This window comes from Rhinoraja longicauda, chromosome 16, assembly GCF_053455715.1.
Source record: "Rhinoraja longicauda isolate Sanriku21f chromosome 16, sRhiLon1.1, whole genome shotgun sequence".
Taxonomy (NCBI): domain Eukaryota; kingdom Metazoa; phylum Chordata; class Chondrichthyes; order Rajiformes; family Arhynchobatidae; genus Rhinoraja; species Rhinoraja longicauda.
Window position 1 is genome coordinate 3,847,819 of NC_135968.1, and position 19,266 is coordinate 3,867,084.

At 47.1% G+C, this 19,266-nt stretch overlaps 1 protein-coding gene across 1 annotated transcript; it reads left to right on the plus strand.

Annotated features, from left to right (window-relative positions):
• The first annotated feature begins 1,581 nt into the window (after window positions 1-1,581).
• Window positions 1,582-18,003, plus strand: LOC144601156 (uncharacterized). Its single transcript, XM_078413107.1, is given in 6 exon segments — window positions 1,582-1,637; window positions 6,554-6,765; window positions 7,621-9,246; window positions 9,249-9,592; window positions 14,778-15,360; window positions 15,363-18,003. Coding segments are annotated over 4 exon segments (2,706 nt in total). The 5' UTR covers window positions 1,582-1,637; window positions 6,554-6,765; window positions 7,621-7,742; the 3' UTR covers window positions 15,638-18,003.
• Window positions 18,004-19,266: the final 1,263 nt, after the last annotated feature.

The window sequence follows — 19,266 nt, forward strand, 5'->3', positions numbered from 1 at the left end:
CGAGGGCATTTCCTTTAGAAACCTCATCTGTGCCTCGTGTGTGTGTGCACTACATTTAATAATGGCTAATCGATGTGGGAAAGTTAGGGTCTGTAACAGATTTGTCACATAAAAAGAGTTTTTAATAGGTGTGCCGGAAGACGTCAAAAAGCCTCTATGCTGCCAGAGGGCTCCAAAATCGTGGGCAACACCGAAGGCATATTGAGAATCGGTATAGATGCTGTGTCTTTTGTTGTCCCAGAATGCACGCCCTAGTGAGAGCATAAAGTTCTGTCTGCTGGGCGGAGAGAGCGTTTTGGAACTGGCAGTTCTGTTCTCACCAGATGTCTAGCACGTGACCATTTTCACAGTGTTTCTTTGTTCTCCTGTTCCCAGCGTTTCTGTCTATCTCTAGCTAGTAGCATCCTCCCAAAGCTTGTCGCTCCGTGTAACGCCTCCCAGGTTTCGTGTCCCATTAGCGTGCCCCTTTAGTGGGGTCCAGTATGGATTTGGTCAAGGAGAATACTTATCTCTCATTACCAACATGTCTTGTGGTTTCCCTGCCATGTATATCCTTACAGTGTCTGGCTGTCTGTCTCTTCGGCTCGGGGGTTTACCATAACTCTGATTGGCATTACTCTTTTTGCTGTCTTTCGCGAGTGTATTTTAACTCCCTCCGCAACACTTATCTCGATTGCTTCTCCTTCCTCCATACATTTCTCAGCCCTTTCTCTGTCTTTTTCTGACTCGACTACTCTTTGTCTAACTGGGGGAGGGGCTGTAGCCTGGGGTGAGGCAGGGTAGAGACACCCAGTGCTGATCTCCCCACTCCCGCCTGGCGTAATAAAGACTTTACTGTTTTACCACTAACTTTGTGCATTGATGGCTGTCTAGAGAAAACGAACTTTAACACCTCACTTTCCGTTTACTTCTCTTTGCTTTTTAATTCTGCGCATCTGTTGGCTTCGAAGGTCGCTGTTCCTTTTTGGATGATGATTCGTCAGTTTCCTGTCCTTGGCATTGGTTTCCCAATTGTCGATGTCATTTCACATTTCTTCTTGCTGGCTTTTAAGGCATCTTTTAATCTCTTCTTTTGTCCGCCTCTTTTACATTTGCCTACTTTAAGCTAGGAGTAGAAGTCTTGCTTTGGTAGACGCTCGTCTTCCATCCGAACAACATGACCGCTCCACTTTAGTTGGTTCTTGATGACGAAGGCTTCGATGCTTGATGTTTTTGCTTCATTCAGCATGCTGACGTTGGTTCTTCTGTCTTCCCAGCTGATATTTAAGCTGCTTCGAAGACATCGTTGATGGAACTTTTCAAGTGTTTTCAGATGGCGTCGATGTGTTGTCCAGGTTTCTGATGCAAACAGGAGTGTTGGAATCACCACTGCTTTGTACACTAACATTTTGGTGTCTGTTCGGATGTCACGATTTTGAATTACTCTTGTTCAAAGACGTCCAAAAGCTGTTCCAGCATACTTAAGATGATGTTGGATCTCGTCATCAAGGTCGACATTGGAGGAGAAGTGACTTCCAAGGTACGGAAAGTGATCCACATTTTCCAGGGTTGTTTCACCAAGTTGAATTGACGCTTCTTTCCGATTTGTCTCAGTTGGTGATGATTGGTAGATAACCTGAGTCTTCTTCGAGTTGATGGTAAGTCCAAGTTTCGTGTATGCACTATTGAAGGCAGTCAGGATCTGTTGCAGATGATTTTCTGAGAGAGCAACACAGTTGTCGGCTGCATATTGGAACTCGATGAGGGAGTTCGTAGATGTCTTAGTCTTGGACTTGAGATGGGCAAGATTGAAAAGTCTGCCATCTGTTTTGTAGACAATTTCGATCCCTGGAAAAATTAACATGGAAAAATTAACATGGAAAAATTAACATGGAAAAATTAACATGGAAATTTGAATTAGGTGGATTGCAATTACCAAATTTTAAAAATTACTACCTGGCAGCGCAAATGAGTTTTATTTCATCCTTTTATCAAGAGGGTGGAAAAACAGCATGGGTTAAAATTGAAATGGATAAAATAAAAGAGTCTTGTCCAGAAGAATTTATATATAAATGGGAAGCGAAGATATTAGTTAAGGATAAAGAGTCACCCTTGCTAAAACATTTAATTAATACATGGTTGAAAACAGTTAAAGTTAAGGATAAAAGATTTTTTTTAACAGCTAAAACTTCATTAGTAAAAAATGGATTATTGCCGTTTGCTTGGAATAATCAAATACTACAACTCTGGGAACAGAAGGGTATTAAAAATATAGGAGATTGCTATGAAGGGAATATCTTTTTGACATTTTCTCAATTGAGAAATAAATATCAAATTCCAGGGAATAGTATTTTTTTCTATTATCAATTACAATCTTTTTTAAGGGAAAAGTTAGGAAATTCAATGTCTCTATTTCAGATTAAAGGAATCGAATCCTTGATTCAGGGTAAGGGAATTAAAAATTTTATATCATCAATGTATAAACTACTACAGATAGCTAGTCCAAAGATAGGAATTAATAAAGCAAGACAAAGATGGGAAACAGATCTTAATATTATTATTGATGAACCAAGTTGGGAAAGACTGTGTCTAGATATTATGAAAAATACTATTAATGTGAGGTATAACTTAGTGCAGTATAATTTTTTGCAGCAACTATATTTAACCCCGGAAAAATTAAATAAATTTAAACTAAATTCAACTGAAAGGTGTTTTAGATGCAACCAAGACGTGGGCACTTTTATACACTCTACTTGGGCATGTCAGAAGGTAACTCCTTTTTGGCAAGACCTAAAAAAGTTTTTAGAGCAATTGATGAATAAGATTATACCAATGGATCCAAGGTTGTTTTTGCTAGGAGATACAAAAGGAATAACACCAAAGCTAAGTCTCGATAAACATCAGGAAAGATTTCTCAAAATATCATTAGCAGTAGCCAAAAAATGTGTTGCAGTTACATGGAAAGAACAAAATGAAATAAGATTCGAAAGATGGCATGCAGAAATGCGGAGTTGTATCCCATTAGAAAAAGCAACGTATAATCTGAGAAATGGATACGACTTCTTTTTGAAGGTGTGGAACCCATTCATGGCAAAGTTAGGATTAAGAATAGGAAGTACTTAAATTCAGGATTGCCTTGTTACCTAGCAAGAATTTAAAAATAAATTACTCGGAAGTGACCCCCTCGGGACTCCAGGTTTCTTTCTTTCTTTCTTTCTTTCTTCTGCTTTTTCTTTTTCTTTCTTTTCAACTGAGGGGTGGGGGGGCGGGGGGGCGGGGGGGTGGGGGGAGGGGAGAAAATACAGAACAATACGTGTATAATCGAAGTTATAGGTTAGTGACTATTGTTTACTATGAAATGTATAATGTATAACGTATGGGTTCTGTTAAAACTTAAATAAAATATTTTAAAAAAATTAAAAAAAAACGGCTTGTGTCTCTTATCATATCATATCATATCATATCATATATATACAGCCGGAAACAGGCCTTTTCGGCCCACCAAGTCCGTGCCGCCAAGTGATCCCCGCACATTAACACTATCCTACACCCACTAGGGACAATTTTTACATTTACCCAGCCAATTAACCTACATACCTGTACGTCTTTGGAGTGATTCTCAGCTAAAGGCTTGAGTCGGTTGTTCATGATGCGGGCGAGGACCTTGCCTGCTGTTGCCTACAGGGAAATTCCACGATAGTTTCCGCAGCCAGATCGATCGCCTTTCCTTTTGTAGATGATAACAATTGCTGAGTCTCTAAAGTCTCCTGGTAGGTCTTCATTTATCCAGATCTTGATGAGAAGTTGATGTAGTTGGTAATGGAGCAGGTTACCTCCAATTTTGTAGACCTCAGCTGGTATTCCGTCGAGTCCAGCTGCCTTGTTATTTTTCAAGGTTTTGATGGCTTCCTTGACGTCTTCAAATGATGGTATTCTGCTTAGGGAGTCATCAGCGGGCTGCTTTGGAATGTTGTTGATCACATTCCTGTCAAATGAGGCGGTTTGATTTGGAAGATCATTAAAGTACTCCCTCCATCTAGAATTGATGTCAGCATTGCTCTTCAGGATGGTGGACCCATCTTTGCTTGTGAGAGGGGCTTGACCGTGAGTGGATGGGCCAAAAATGGCTTTAGTTGTGTTGAAAAAGCCTCGAGTGTCGTTGGCGTCTGCTAGTTGTTGGGTTTCCCTCCACCATTGGTTTTTCAGGTTTCAGGTGCTCTTCTGCACTGCAGCCTTGCATTCCTGATAGCACTTCCTTTTCTCCGATGCCCTTGTATGGAACACCTCATCCTGGGCGCAGATGTGGCGTAGACAGAGGAATTGGGAGTAGGGGATAGAGTTTTTACCGGAAACAGGGTGGGAAGAAGTTTAGTCAAGATAGCTAGGGGAGTCAGTAGGTTTGTAGTAGATGTCGGTCAAAAGTCTGCCTCCTGTGATGGAGATGGTGAGATCCAGAAACGGTAGGGAGATGGTCCAAGTAAATTTAAGAACAGGATGGAAATTAGTGGTGAAATTGATGAATTGATTAGTGGTGACATTTATGAGTTACTCCAGCATTTTGTGTCTACCTTCAATTTAAACCAGCATCTGCAGTTTTCTTTCCTTAGATACAAAATGCTGGAGTAGCTCAGCGGGACAGGCAGCATCTCTGGAGAGAAGGAATGGGTGACGTTTTGGGTCGAGACTTCTTCAGTCAGTTTTCCACAGCAGCAAGATACTGCACAGGATGAGCAGTTTGTCAGAAAAACAACACAGGGATTGGGGTCACTCAGGTCAGGTCCTCCCTGCAGATGGACGGTGCTGCCGTCTTCTCCCCGGATCCAGATTGGGTCCGCAGATTGGTCAGCATCTGCGATCAGTTTGAGTCGGCCACGGGGGCCAGGGACAACTGCAGGAAGAGCGAGGCCATGCTCTTTGGCAAGCGGCCCAACAGATCTTCCGTCCCCCTCACCATCAAGCCCGACTTCTTGAAGGAGCTGGGCACCTGATTCAGGGGTGCGGAGGCTTGTGACAAGAATTGGCTGGAGCGGACAGCCAAGATGGGGAAAAACTGGAGCTGTGGAAGCAGCGCTCCCTGTCTACAGCAGGGGAAATTTGGTCATCAGGTGTGAGGTGTTCTCGGGGCTGCTGTACTTGGCACACGTGTTGCCCGTCCCCCCTACGCCACAGGGATCATCCGGGCCGTCTTCCGATTCACCTGGGGGGGTCAAAGATGAACCAGGTCTGACAGGCCACAATGCACAAGTTGGCCATGTGGAATCCTGGTTAAAGTGTTAGGAATGTGAGTGTCTCTATTCTGGACATGAGATGCCAACACTTCAGATAGAAATTGGCATTTGGGGAGATTGTGATTAGTATACGTTTATATGGTGGCACGGTGGCGCAGCGGTGGTGTTGCTGTCTTACAGCGAATGCAGTGCCGGAGACCAGGGTTCGATCCCGATTACAGGTGCTTTCGGTACTGAGTTTGTACGTTATCCCCGTAACCTGTGTGGGTTTTCTCCGACATTTTCGGTTTGCTCCCACATTCCAAAGGTTTGTTGGTTAATTGATTTGGTAAATGTAAAAATTGTCCCTAGTGGGTATAGGATAGTGTTAATGTGCGGGAATCGCTGGTCGGCGCGGACTCAGTGGGTCGAAAGGGTCTGTTTCGGCACTGTATCTCTAAACATACGAGGAATTTGAAATTGTTGTTCCTTCATGAAAACTTGTGTTGATACAATCACATTTTCTGTCTTTTAAAATGCAAATGAGCAGCCAGGAGCCAGGATTCCTGTCTCCAAGAATGCAAATGTGCAGGTGCTGCAGATCCATTCCAAAATGGTTTTAGAATGGACAAGGCAGCCAAAAGCGCTCCCATGAGACCCTTTATCGCTCAGTATTCCCATTAACATCTTATGATTTCTCTTGGAATCCCACGGATTTACTAAGGGACTTTCAGAAAACTGCCCCTAAACTGATGATCCCCTATTTAATCTACTAGATTGCTTCACTGTATTTGCTCTTAAATAAAATCTGGATATTGATATTGATTAAAATAATGTAGATATATATGGATTTTGTTTCCTGTAAGAGGTACGAATTTAATAATAAAAGTCTAAAAATCTGAAAAAGAAATTGGCGGAGCGGGAGCACGTGGCCGCTGGCTGGGTGAGGTCACGTGGGGCGCGGGGCGGTGATGTCACCTTGTCCCGTATTTGGGAAGTGAGATAGTTGGCGGTTAAATGGCGGTCCGATGCAGAACCACAGTATTTCAGTTCACAATCCCCACGCCTTTAATGTGTTTTAATTTGCACAAATAATTCATCATGTCGCTTGAGGGAGCTTGCTGTGTTAAATTGTCTCCCGAGTGAGGAGTGAGGAGAGGACTGGAGGAGACTCACTGTGATGGATGTGATGGATCTTTTTTTTGTGTGGTTTTGGGGTTGTGTAATTTGCCTATTTTAATGCTTTATTGTGTAATCTGCCTAATTTAATGTTTTATTGTTGGACTGTGGGTGACTGAATTTCGTCCAAAAAAATCGTTTTTTTGGATGACAAATAAAGCTATCTTGAATCTTGAATCTCCACACAGAAAGACCAAGTGGCTGCTGTCCATTGGGGAACGCTGAGCCGGTGATTTCAGGCCATGTCCATGGCGCCTTCTTTACCCAGAAATCTCCGCGCCCCAGAACTTGCCCTATGTTGCCGGCGATACCAAGCGCGCAGGCGCGGAGAGCTCCGGAAGTGGTGAGGTCAAGGCGTGCATGCGGTCCGTGGACAAAGACTCCGGAGGATCGGCGGCAGGTAGGAGTGGGGAGCCGGGCACGGGGTCAGTCAGCACCGAGGCCCGGCCTGAGGAGCGGACCCCGGCTGCGGGGACAATCGGGGCGGCCCTCGGGGACACGGTGGCCCGCCACCTGGGGACGGTGCGGCCATGGGTAACACACCGGAGAGTTAGTTCCGATCCGCACAGCGCGCTTGGAAGCGCAAACATGGATTCCCTGCCCCCTAGATAGTCTGGTCAGTAGACACAAGGAACTGCGGATACGGCTTCACAAAAAAGGACACAAAGCGCTGGAGTAACGCAGCCGGTCAGAAAAAAAGGGTCCTGACTCGAAATATCCCCGCACGTTAACACGACCCGACACACACGAGGGACAATTTTTGAACATTTGCACCAAGGCAATTAACCTACACACCTGTACATCTTTGATGTGTGGAAAGAAACCCTCAGTCGGGGTCGAAACTGAGTCTCCGGCGCTGCAAGCGGTGTAAGGTAGCAACTCTACCGCTGTAAGGCAGTAGCTCTACCGCTGCGCCACCGGGATTTGATATAATAAATATAATACGAAGGAAATGCAGATGCTGATTCTGGTGGGGGGACGGTGCCGGTCCTTCCCCCTCTCCGGTCACTGGAGCTGCTGGCGGCAGTAGGCGCAAGCGGATGATGGATAGACCTGTTTCTGGCTCGCGGGGGGTTGTGGGTAAAAGGGCGGCCATGGATAACATACCAACGCATCACCTATCAACGTTCCCGAGAGATGCTGCTTGACCCGCTTTTTGTGTCAGCAAATCTGATGTTGAGCTCAGACAGAAGATGAGGGCTTCTTCCCCCAGCTTATTTTGCCTGTTAATTTACTGTGAACCTTTTTTTTACAGGATAGAACTACCAGAGGATTGATGCGTGGGAATCTCAAACTCCTTCAGTTTTCCAGCACCTGAACACGTGGGAGGGGTTCACTGTGTCAGCAGAGCTGAGGAGGCGCCATAAATGTTGCAGCATGGAGACATTATTCAATAGCTCTGAGAGTGAGCTGGGATTCACTCAATCTTCCCATCATCAAGTCCACGCTGTGGAGAAACCATTTGCCTGTCCTGATTGTGGGAAGGGATTCACTCAAACAAACAACCTGAAGAGACACCAACGGCAAGTTCATGCTGAGGAGAAGCTAATTCCCTGTCCTGATTGTGGGAAGGTATTTTCTCAAGCCTGCAACCTGAAGAGACACCAACAGCGAGTTCACACGGAGCAGAAAACATTCCCCTGTCCCGATTGTGGGAAGGGATTCTCCCAAGCCTGCAACTTGAAGAAACATCAGAGAATTCACACAGGGGAGAAGCCATTCACCTGCTCTGAGTGTGGGAAGGGATTTACAGCATCATCTGGGCTACTGAGACACCAGCTGATTCACACTGGGGAGAGGCCGTTCACCTGTTCTGCGTGTGGGAAGGGATTTGTTCAATTGACGAACCTCAGGACACACTATCAAATTCACACCGGGGAGAGGCCGTTCATCTGCTCCGAGTGTGGGAAGGGATTTACTCAATTATGTGGGCTGCAGAAGCACCAGCGGATTCACATCGGGGAGAGGCCGTTCACGTGTTCTGTGTGCGGGAAGGGATTTACTGATTTCTCTCGGCTACAGACACACCAGCAGATTCACAGCGGGGAGAGGCCGTTCATCTGCTCTGAATGTGGGAAGGGATTCACTGATTCTTCCAGCTTGCTGACCCACCGGCGAATTCACACTGGGGAGAGGCCGTTCACTTGTTCTGTGTGTGGGATGGGATTTGTACAGTTATCTCAGCTACAGACACATCAGCCTATTCACACCGGGGAGAGGCCATTCACTTGTTCTGTGTGTGGGAAGGGATTTATACATTCATATCGGCTACGGTCACACCAGCGACTTCACACTGGGGAGAGGCCGTTCGCCTGTTCTGAGTGTGGGAAGGGATTCACTGGTTTGAACTACCTGAAAAAACATGAGCGGCTTCACACCATGGAGAGACCGTTCCCTTGTTCTGTATGCGGTAAAGTATTCATAGATACATCTCGGCTACAATTACACCAGCGAACACACACTGGGGAGAGGCCGTTCACTTGTTCTGTGTGTGGGAAGGGGTTCACTGGGTCGAACTGCCTGAAAAGACATGAGCGAGTTCACACCGGGGAGAGACCGTTCACTTGTTTTGTGTGTGAGAGGGCATTTATGGATGCAACTCAGCTAAAATCACACCTGCGGACTCACACGGGAGAGAAGCCGTTCACTTGTTCTGTGTGTGACAAGAGGTTTGGTAAATTATACGGGCTACAAGTACACCAGCGAATTCACACTGGGGAGAGGCCGTTCATTTGTTCTGTGTGTGGGAAGGGGTTTACTAACTTAGCTGGATTACAGAAACACCAGAGAATTCACACCGGGGAGAGGCCATTCACTTGTTCTGTGTGTGGGAAGGGATTTATACATTCATACCGGCTACGGTCACACCAGCGAATTCACACTGGCCTTTCGCCTGTCCTGAGTGTGGGAAGGGATTCACTGGGTTGAACTACCTGAAAAAACATGAGCGAGTTCACACCATGGAGAGACCGTTCCCTTGTTCTGTATGCGGTAAAGTATTTATAGATACATCTCAGCTACAATTACACCAGCGAACACACACTGGGGAGAGGCCGTTCACTTGTTCTGTGTGTGGTAAGGGGTTTACTAACTTAGCTGCATTACAGAGACACCAGAGAATTCACACCGGGGAGAAGCCGTTCACCTGCTCTGAGTGTGGGAGGGGATTCTTTCAGTCTTCCAAGCTGAAGACCCACAAACGAGTTCACGCTGCGGAGAAACCATTTGCCTCTCCCAACTGGGCAGGTCAATACTGATGACCTGGTGACCAACCAGCAAATTCACACTGAGTAGAGTAGAGGCCGTTCACCTGTTCTGTGTGTGGGAAGGGAGTCACTCAAGTCTTCCAACCTGGTGACCCCCATGAGTGAGTTCACACTGGGGGGAGGGGTGGGATGGAGTTGAACCATCGCAGTTGCTAAATCCGTTTGCTGTTTAATTAAGCTCTGTTCACATTTGATGAATCTGGTTGCAAGTCCACAAGTGTCTGCTGGTGTTGGAGTCTGTGGTTTCTGCACATCTAGGACAGAATCCTGGTCACTGAGCACAGTTGGGGGTTTGAGTTTATTTTATTGTTTATTGTCGCCTGTACCGAAGTACAGTGAAAAGGTTTTGCATGGGGTGGAGCTTCGCGGACGCTGGCAGTCGAGGATGGGCCATGTGAGAGCTGGAGGACATGATGCTGGGAACAAAAGTGGGGGGGGGGGGGTGAAGAACAAAGGAAGACCCGGTGTGGGGGGGAGGGAGAATAATGGAGGACCCATGGGTAGGCAAGCAAAGTGTTTCACTGATTTGCCACCTGTGACAATAAAGCATTCATTCATTTATTCAAGGGAAAGACAATACATGATTACAATTGCTATTGTCTTTGCTGTATCTGAGCTTAGATTTAATATTCTGGGTCTGTGATAAATAAATGAGTTCGTTTGTTAACCCAGTGTCTCAGGTCCTGTGTTACTGCTGCACCAGAGAATTTGCTCCAGGGAGAGGCCATTCATCTGCTCTGTGGGAAGAGATTTCACACAATTTGCTAAGCTGAAGACCCAACAGCGATTTCACGCTGTGGAGAAAACATTTGCCTCTCCCAACTGTGGGTAGAGTTTCACTGGTAAATTGAACCCGGTGACGCACCAGGCAATCCACACTAGGGAGAGGGCATTCACCTATTTAGTGTGTGGGAAGGCTTTTACTTGATTATCTGAAGTATTTACACACCAGCTCGTTCACACTCGGGAGAAAGTTTAAATAAGAGTTTGGTTCGGTGTTTAACAACTCGAGCAAATCCACAAGTGACTGTAGTTTTCTGACTGCGGTTGTTCATCACAACCAGGACTAAATCCCGGTCATTCGGCTAATTTGGCGCTTCTTATGGTGTTAATACTTCCTATAACTTGGCTGGAGTTTAATATCTTGGATATGTGACAAATAAAATAGTTCTGTTGTAAGAGCTCAGTGACTGCATACAATATACCCAGGTAGGCCATTGGGCGCATCTGGTCACTGCCAGTCTTTCTCCTCTATTGACCCTTTGAAATGTTCTTGTATTTATTCTGGGAGGGTAAAATGGTCATTGGTTCACGAGTTGAGTTTAAGATACAGCGCGGAAATAGGCCCTTCGGCCAACCGGGTCCGTGCCAACCAGCAATCCCCGCACATTAACACTATCCTGTACCTACACCCACTTGGGACAATTTTTACATTTACCAAGCCAATTAACATCTTTGGAGTGTGGGAGGAAACTGAAGATCTCGGAGAAAACCCACGGGGAGAACGTACAAACTGTACAGACAGGACCCGGAGTCGGGATCGAACCCAGGTCTCCGGCGCTGCATTCACCGCAACTCTATAGCTGCGCCACTGTGACTGCTCTGAATTCATAAATTTGAAGTTCAAATTTCGACACTTGTAAGTGCAATGATTTTCTCAAATATACGACCACGTCGGTTGCGTGAGGTCACTGTTCTCCGCACGTAAGGACAAAGTGCTTGTCCATTGGGGAACGTTGAGCCGGTGATTTCAGGTCATATCCATGGCGCCCACTTTACCCAGAAACCTCCGCGCCCCAGAACTCGCCCTATGTTGCACGCGATACCAAGCGCGCAGGCGCGGAGAGCTCCCGAAAGTGGTGCGGCCAACGCGCATGCGGTCCGCGGACAAAAGACTCCGGAGGATCGGCGGCAGGTAGGAGTGGGGAGCCGGGCGCGGGATCAGTCAGCACCGAGGCTCGGCCTGAGGAGCAACTTTCGGCTGCGGGGAGAATGGGTGCGGCCCTCGGTGGCCCGCCACCTGCGGACGGTGCCGGTCCTTCCTCCTCTGTCTCCGCACACGGGTGTTTTTTTCGCTTCTTCTGAAAGGAGCTGGCTGTAAGCCGGCCCACAATGCACTGCATGTCTCTGGCGCATGCGCATTACTGGCACGGGGAAGGATAGATGCGTTTCTGGCTCGAAGAGGTTGTGGGTAAAGAGGCAGCCATAGGTAATGCAACCTGGTAGTGGAGATTTGAGAGTATGGTTACAAAGGAGACTGGGGGAGAATTACAATGTGTTAGAACTCAACATCTGTAGATGAGCATCTGTCCATTGCCCTCTACAGATACTGCCTGACCCCACCCCTTCAGCAGTTTGTTTCATTGCTGCCTTGTTCTATGTTCTTCAATGAATAACACTGGACCAGGTTATTTAATTATAGGATAGAGCTCTTAAGGATAGCGGAGTCAGGGGGTATGGGGAGAAGGCAGGAACGGGGTACTGATTGAGAATGATCAGCCATGATCACATTGAATGGCGGTGCTGGCTCGTAGGGCCGAATGGCCTCCTACACCTATTGTCTATTAATTATTAATCACACATATGTTGCTTCTTTACTCACATTGGACAAGTAAAACTGTTTGCAGTACTGATTGATGCAATGTGGGAATCCCCTATTTTGATACCCACAGCGAAAATCTCAGCAAAAATCCTATATCACCACACTACAACTGCATGTCATCCCGTATCACCTCTTATACAGCTTTAAAATCGAAAACTCTTTGTCCAATTATTTGCCGAATCATAAATAATTGAGCAGAATCAGCATAGCTTCATTGAGAGGGAAGGGGGAAAACTAGAATACAAACGTGAAATTGTTCATTTTGAATCACAATTATAACACAAAGTACTTGTGCTATAACTGCAGGATAAGCTCTCCACTCAGAAAACCAAGCCAAGAGCCAAAGTATTATCTAACTAAATATACCAACTTACAATAAATGACTCCGTATGCAAAAAAAAAGAGCTACCTACATATTAATTAGTTCTTTAAAAAAACTAATCCTGTAAGGAAGAACAAAATGATGGTGTTATTTCAATTGCAAAAAGCTGCAGCGTACAGGATCTGGGGTCATGTGGATGAAAGGGGTGTTGGCACAGACGCAGCAGGTGACAAGGTTAATAGAATGTGTAGGAAGGAGCTGCAGATGCTGGTTTAAACCAAAGATTGACACAAAATACAGGAGCAACTCAGCGTGACAGGCATCATCTCTGGAGAGAAGGAATGGGTGACATTTCAGGTCGAGTCCCTTCTTCAGACCGAAGTTAATAGAATGTTGGTACTTATTTTGATTATGGGTATCAAAATAGGGCGGTCACGGGGCGCAGCAGTAGAGTTGCTGCCTGACAGAGAATGCAACACCGGGGACCTGGGTTCGATCCTAATTACGGGTGCTGTCTGTATGGAGTTTGTACGTTCTCCCCGTGACTTGCGTGGGTTTTCTGCGAGATCTTCGGTGTCCACCCACACTCTCAAGGCATACAGGTTTGTAGGTTAATTGGCTTGGTACATGTAAAAAATGTCCCTGGTGGGTGTTGGATAGTGTTAATGTGCGGGAAACGCTGGTCCGCGCGGACCCGATGGGCCGAATGGCCTGTTTCCGCACTGTATCTCTAATCTAATCTAAAATAGGGATCTTCCACATTGCATCAATCAGTACTGCAAAATTTTTACTCGTCCTATATAAAATCAAGAGTGATACACAGCGTAAAAACAGGCCCTTCGGCCCAACATCCACAAAATGTCCAAGCAGAATGACCTAATTCTGCTCGTATCACTTAAGACCTTATGATCTCGGATACATTACAAGTGTATACTAAGTCAATCTACAGTGTCGCCAGATTTTCAAGTCTCAATTGTTATAAGTGTAGAGCTCTTAACCTGACTCATGCAGGTCTGTTGTCCTGGCAGCGTTGATGTCTTTTTTTCATTCCTTTTACAGGTTAGAACAGACAAGCTTTGTGTGCGGCAATCCTAAACTCCACATCCCATCGGATCTGCGGCGTTGCTCCGTTCTCCGGCATCTGAATGTCATCGATCGTTGAATATGAAGAAAGGAGGTGCATCTGCCTTTTCTTCAAAGAGATTACAAACCACAGGATGGCTGACAGGGCAGTGAGATTCTCACCCCTGAGTGAGAGTGTTCAAGAACACTAACTGGAAAAAGCTCTCAGTAGTCACACAAACTTGAGGAGGGAGTGCTGCAGTCACATTGTGAAGGGGGGGGGGGAAGGAAAGGGGGAACGTGAGGTGTGTGTAAGATTTTAATGAACTAACCCGGTGATAAACCATGTAAGTTTTATTCAGATCTCTGTATTTCCCAGGTAACTGTTATTCACGAACGCTGTTGATCTGTGGAAAACGAAAAATTCCACTCCAGTTCGAGTGTTCAGTGTCTTGTGACCTTTTCTTTCGACCTCAGAGATACGGCCCACTGCATCCGTGCCAACCAGCAATCACCCCAACACGCGCACTATCCTACACACGAGGGACAATTTACAATTTGCTGAAGCCAATTAACCTACAAACCTGTTTGTCTTTGGATTGTGGGATGAAACTGGAGCACCACTGTGCCGCAACTGTTGAAACAGCATTGAATTTTCTCAGTGGAGAAAGGACGTTTAACAGCCTGGAATGCACTGAGGGGTCCACTCAGTCGAGCAACCTGGTACAACTGTAAATTCACACTGGGGAGAGACCATTCATTGCCACTTTAGTTTAGAGATACAGAGCAGAAATAGGCCCTTTTGGCCGACAATTTACCGACAAACCTTTACGTCTTTGGAGTGTGGGAGGAAACCGGAAACCGAAGATCTCGGAGAAACCCCACGCAGGTCACGGGGAGAACGTACAAACTCCGTACAGACAGCGCCCTTTGTCGGGATCAAACCTGGGTCTCCGGCGCTGCATTCACTGTAAGGCAGCAACTGTACCACCGTGCCTCTGTGCCCATTGAGTGTCGGATTGGGTTTACTTGTTCCATCTGGCCTGATGACGCACCAGCGAATTCAAAGCAGGGAGAGGCTGTTTGCCTGCTCTGAATGCGGGAAGGGATTTGCACGATCGTCCCACCTGCTGTCGCACCAGCTGATTCACACCAGCGAGAGGCCGTTCACCTGCACCGAGTGCGGGAAGACGTTCACCCGGTCCTCCAGCCTGATGAGGCACCAGCAGTTCCACACCGGGGAGAGGCTGTTCACCTGCTCCGAGTGCGGGAAGGGGTTCACTCAGTCGTCCCATCTGGTGAGGCACCAGCGGGTTCACACCGGGGAGAGGCCGTTCACCTGCTCCGAGTGCGGGAAGGGGTTCACTCAGTCGTCCCATCTGGTGAGGCACCAGCGGGTTCACACCGGGGAGAGGCCGTTCACCTGCCCCGAGTGCGGTGAGAGGTTCACCCAGTCGTCCAGCCTGATGACGCACCAGCGAGTCCACACCGGGGACAGGCCATACATCTGCTCCGAGTGCGGGAAGAGTTTTGCTCGATCGTCCAGTCTGCTGATCCACCAGCAGGTCCACACCGGGGAGAGGCCGTACACCTGCTCCGAGTGCGGGAAGGGATACAGCCGATCCTCAGAGCTGCTGATCCACCAGCAGATTCACACCGGGGAGCGGCCGTTCTCCTGCCCCATGTGCGGGAAGAGATTTGCCCGCTCGTCCAACCTGGTGATACACCAGCGGATTCACACGGGGACAGGCCGTTCACCTGCTCCGAGTGCGGGAGGGGGTTTGTTCAGTCATCTCAGCTGCTGAAACACCGGCGCGTTCACACCGGGGAGAGGCCGTTCACCTGCTCCGTGTGTGGGAAGGGGTTCGCTTGCTCGTCCCAGCTACTGACGCACCGGTTGATTCACACCAGGGATGATTCACCTGCTCTGTGTGGGGTGGGATTCACTCCGAGGAGAATGGTTAAAAATAGTGGATGTTCAACCATTACTGCTGCTGAAACTAAACAAGTTCACACGTGACGGCTGTTGTTGGATTCTGTGGTTCCTGCTGCTGCTCATCGCACCCAGGGCTGGTCACTGGGCTCTGATGGTGTCAGGTGTCAGTTTCTGCTGATGTTGGTAACTCCGATAACGGCTGGAGCTTAATATTTTAGATCTGTTCCAAATAAATCAGTTCTGTTTTAAACACCGTGCTGTGCTGCATGCCTTTAATGTTTCTGGAATGCACACAATGTGCAATAGGAGAGGCCATTCGGCCCAGCTGGTCCCTGCCAGGGTTTTTGCTTCATGCCAACCTCCCCTCTCAACCTGTAGGAATAAGCTTCCATTTCCCTTTTGCCCTCTCTGTGTTCACTCAGTTTCTCATCTCTGCTGTTCACATCAACCCCTCCCAGTGGTGACAGGTTCCAAATCGTCTCCTCTCTGTTGACTTCTCTGGGTTCGCTGATTAGGTGGCTTCTGTAAATTGCCCTTAGTGTGTAGGGAGTAGGTGTGAAGATAGGATCATGTGGAACGGGGAAGTGTGAATGGGGATGATCAATGATCGGTGTAGATTAGGTGTGCCAAAGGGCCTGTTTCCATGTTGAACCTGTAAGTTAAACTAATTGGTCCATACGACTCTTAAAAAGCACTCACTACATTGCAACATGGGCGAGAATCATCAACCCTTCGAGTCCTTGCTGTCTCACCACGAATTAATCCCGTTCCCCCTCTCCTTATCACCCTGTAACCTTGCTGATTCTTCTCCATGCCCATTAACTCTCCTTTACTACTTTTGACACATCCACATCAGTCATTTACAGGCCATGTGATAGGAGCAGAATTAGGCCATTTGGCCCATCCAGTCTACTTTACCATTCAATTATGGCTGATCCATTTCTCCCTCAAAACCCCCATTTTCCTGCCTTCTCAGAACCCCTGACTCCCGTACTAATTGGGAATCTACCTCTGCCTTAAAAATATCCCTTGACTTGGGCTCCATAGCCCTCTGTGGCAAATAATTCCACAGATTCACCACCCTCTGACTAAAGAAATTCCTCCTCATCTCCTTCGTAATGGAACATCCTTTAATTCTGAGGCTATGACCTCTGGTCCCAGACTCTCCCTCTATTAGAAACATCCTCTCCACACCCACTCTATCCAAGCCTTTCACTATCTGGTAAGTTTCAATGAGGTCCCCCCTCATCCTTTCTAAACTCCAGCAAGTACAGGCCCAGTGCCATCACACGCTCATCATGTGAGAGGGCTTAGAATTCTTTGCCACAGAGGGCTGTGGAGGCCAAGTCAGTGGATATTCTTAAGGCAGGGATATATCGATTCTCGGTCAGTACGGGTTATGGGGAGAAGGCAGAAGAATGGAGTTAGGAGGGAGAGATAGAGGGTTGCCAACTTTCCCACTCCCAAATAAGGGACAAAAGAAGATGTCACCGCCCCGTGCCCCACATGACCTCACCCAGCCAGCAGCCATGTGCTCCCGCTCCACCAATGGCGGCCGCCCAGGCCGGGAGGCGGGTTCCTATGCAACCTCCTTTAGGGGGCCTCCGGGCCTATACTTGGTTCTTGGTCCTCCAAAATATTCCAAATGGAATTTAAACTGGAGATGGGCCTACAGCGGCACCCGGGCCTACAGTGTCTGGGCCTACAGCATCCCCCGGGACTAATACGAGACATGGGGATCCCGTACAGGAGAAACCAATTTAGCCCAATATACGGGATGTCCCGGCTAATACGGGACAGTTCGCAACCCTAGAGAGATAGCTCAGCCATGATTGAATGGCGGAGTAGACTTGATGGGACGAAAGGGCTAATTCTACTACCATTCCTTATGATACCAAATTGCTGGAGTTGCAGACTGAGGGAGACAAGGTATACAGTGGGATCAGCTGTAGGAATGGGTGGGAAAAATGGCAGATGGAGTTCAATCTGAGCAAGTGTAAAGTATTGCACTTTGGGAGGTCGAATCTATATTCAAGGCCCTTAACAAGATTGAATTGAGAGATCGATGCCCGCTGTGAATTGGGCGGAGCAATTAGTTGCCAATCCATCAACTGCATCGTGAAATGCTCGGCAGGTGGGCTGAGAGGCCACCAATGTTTAGAGGGATCATGAGCAAAAAGTGAGAACAGTTCAAATCCTAGCTCCACTGATCGCATCGGAAAAGTGGACTAACACACTCCCTGCCATACGACACAATTTCTGTCTATCTACCCTATGAAACCGTCTTGTCAATTTGATCACCGGTATTAAATCTTACTTTGAAGAAAACCATTTCCGTTTGTTCATTCTCCCTAGAATTCCTCTATCATATCATATCATATCATATATATACAGCCGGAAACAGGCCTTTTCGGCCCTCCAAGTCCGTGCCGCCCAGCGATCCCCGTACATTAACACTATCCTACACCCACTAGGGACAATTTTTACATTTACCCAGCCAATTAACCTACAAACCTATATGTCTTTGGAGTGATCCCACTCTATCTCATTTTGTCGTAAATCTTCTCCGGGCATGACGCTCTTCCTAAATACCATATTCAGTACTGGAGCTAATTCTTTCCCTGGTCCAACCAATGATGCTGGCATCTGAGGCAACCAACAATCTGCTGCAGAACTCAACGGGTCAAGCAGCACCCATGGAGGAAGATGGACAGGCGACGTTTCGCGTCTGGGTCCTTCACCTGGACTGAAAGTTGAGGCAAGGCAGCCACTCGAACCTTGAGAGATCTAATGAAGATGTAAAATCCTTGCTTTTGCACTCTTCATCTCAGTGCGGAGCCCTCGCACCTCTGAGACAGCATGTGTCACTCTAGAGACCTGAGCAGAGCACTATCGTCCTGATTGTACTGGTACCGATTGAGAATGATTAGCCATGATCACATTGAATGGTGGTGCAGGCTCGAAGGACCGAATGGCCTATTCCTGCACCTATTGTCTATTGTCCTGGTTGAAAATTTCATGCAGTGTCGAGGAAGCGATTTACCTAAGGTAGAAAGTATGGGGCTGAATCACACTGATGGCCAGTGGCACTTCAGCCGAGGAAGAGATACAGTGCATGAATTTGGGGCTTTGCAGAGTGCAGTTGTAAATAGTTGTCAATTTTTCATTTGTAAATCATTTAAATGTATTTCAGCTGATGACCATGGATATTTAAATACAGTGAAACAGTGACACCTCAGGCCAGGGAACAGGCTCTCGGCTCTTTGCGAGTCGAAGTTAATTGGTTTATAACGAAGATAGAATAAGGGTCTTGTCCCGAAACGTCACCCATTCCTTCCATCCAGAGATGCTGCCTGTCCCGCTGAGTTAGTCCAGCTTAATTGGTTTATTATTGTTGTCACATGTACTGAGTGTTTCGTATATTACCCAGGCAAATAATCCCTAACATGAGTATATCAAGTAGCGCAAAAGGGAAAAAGAGTACAGACATCAGTATTATAGCTACACTGGTGCTTAGCTGCGAGCACGGGGCTGTGAAGGGATGAGTAAGTGCGGATGTGCACTAGGAGCAACTCGGACAGAATAAAATCCAGCCAGCAAATTGAGGCTCCATCTAAACAGTCTGATGAAGGGCTCTTACCCGAAACGTCACCTATTCCTTTTATCCAGAGATGCTGCCTGATCCGCTGGGTTACTCCAACTTTTTGTGTCTT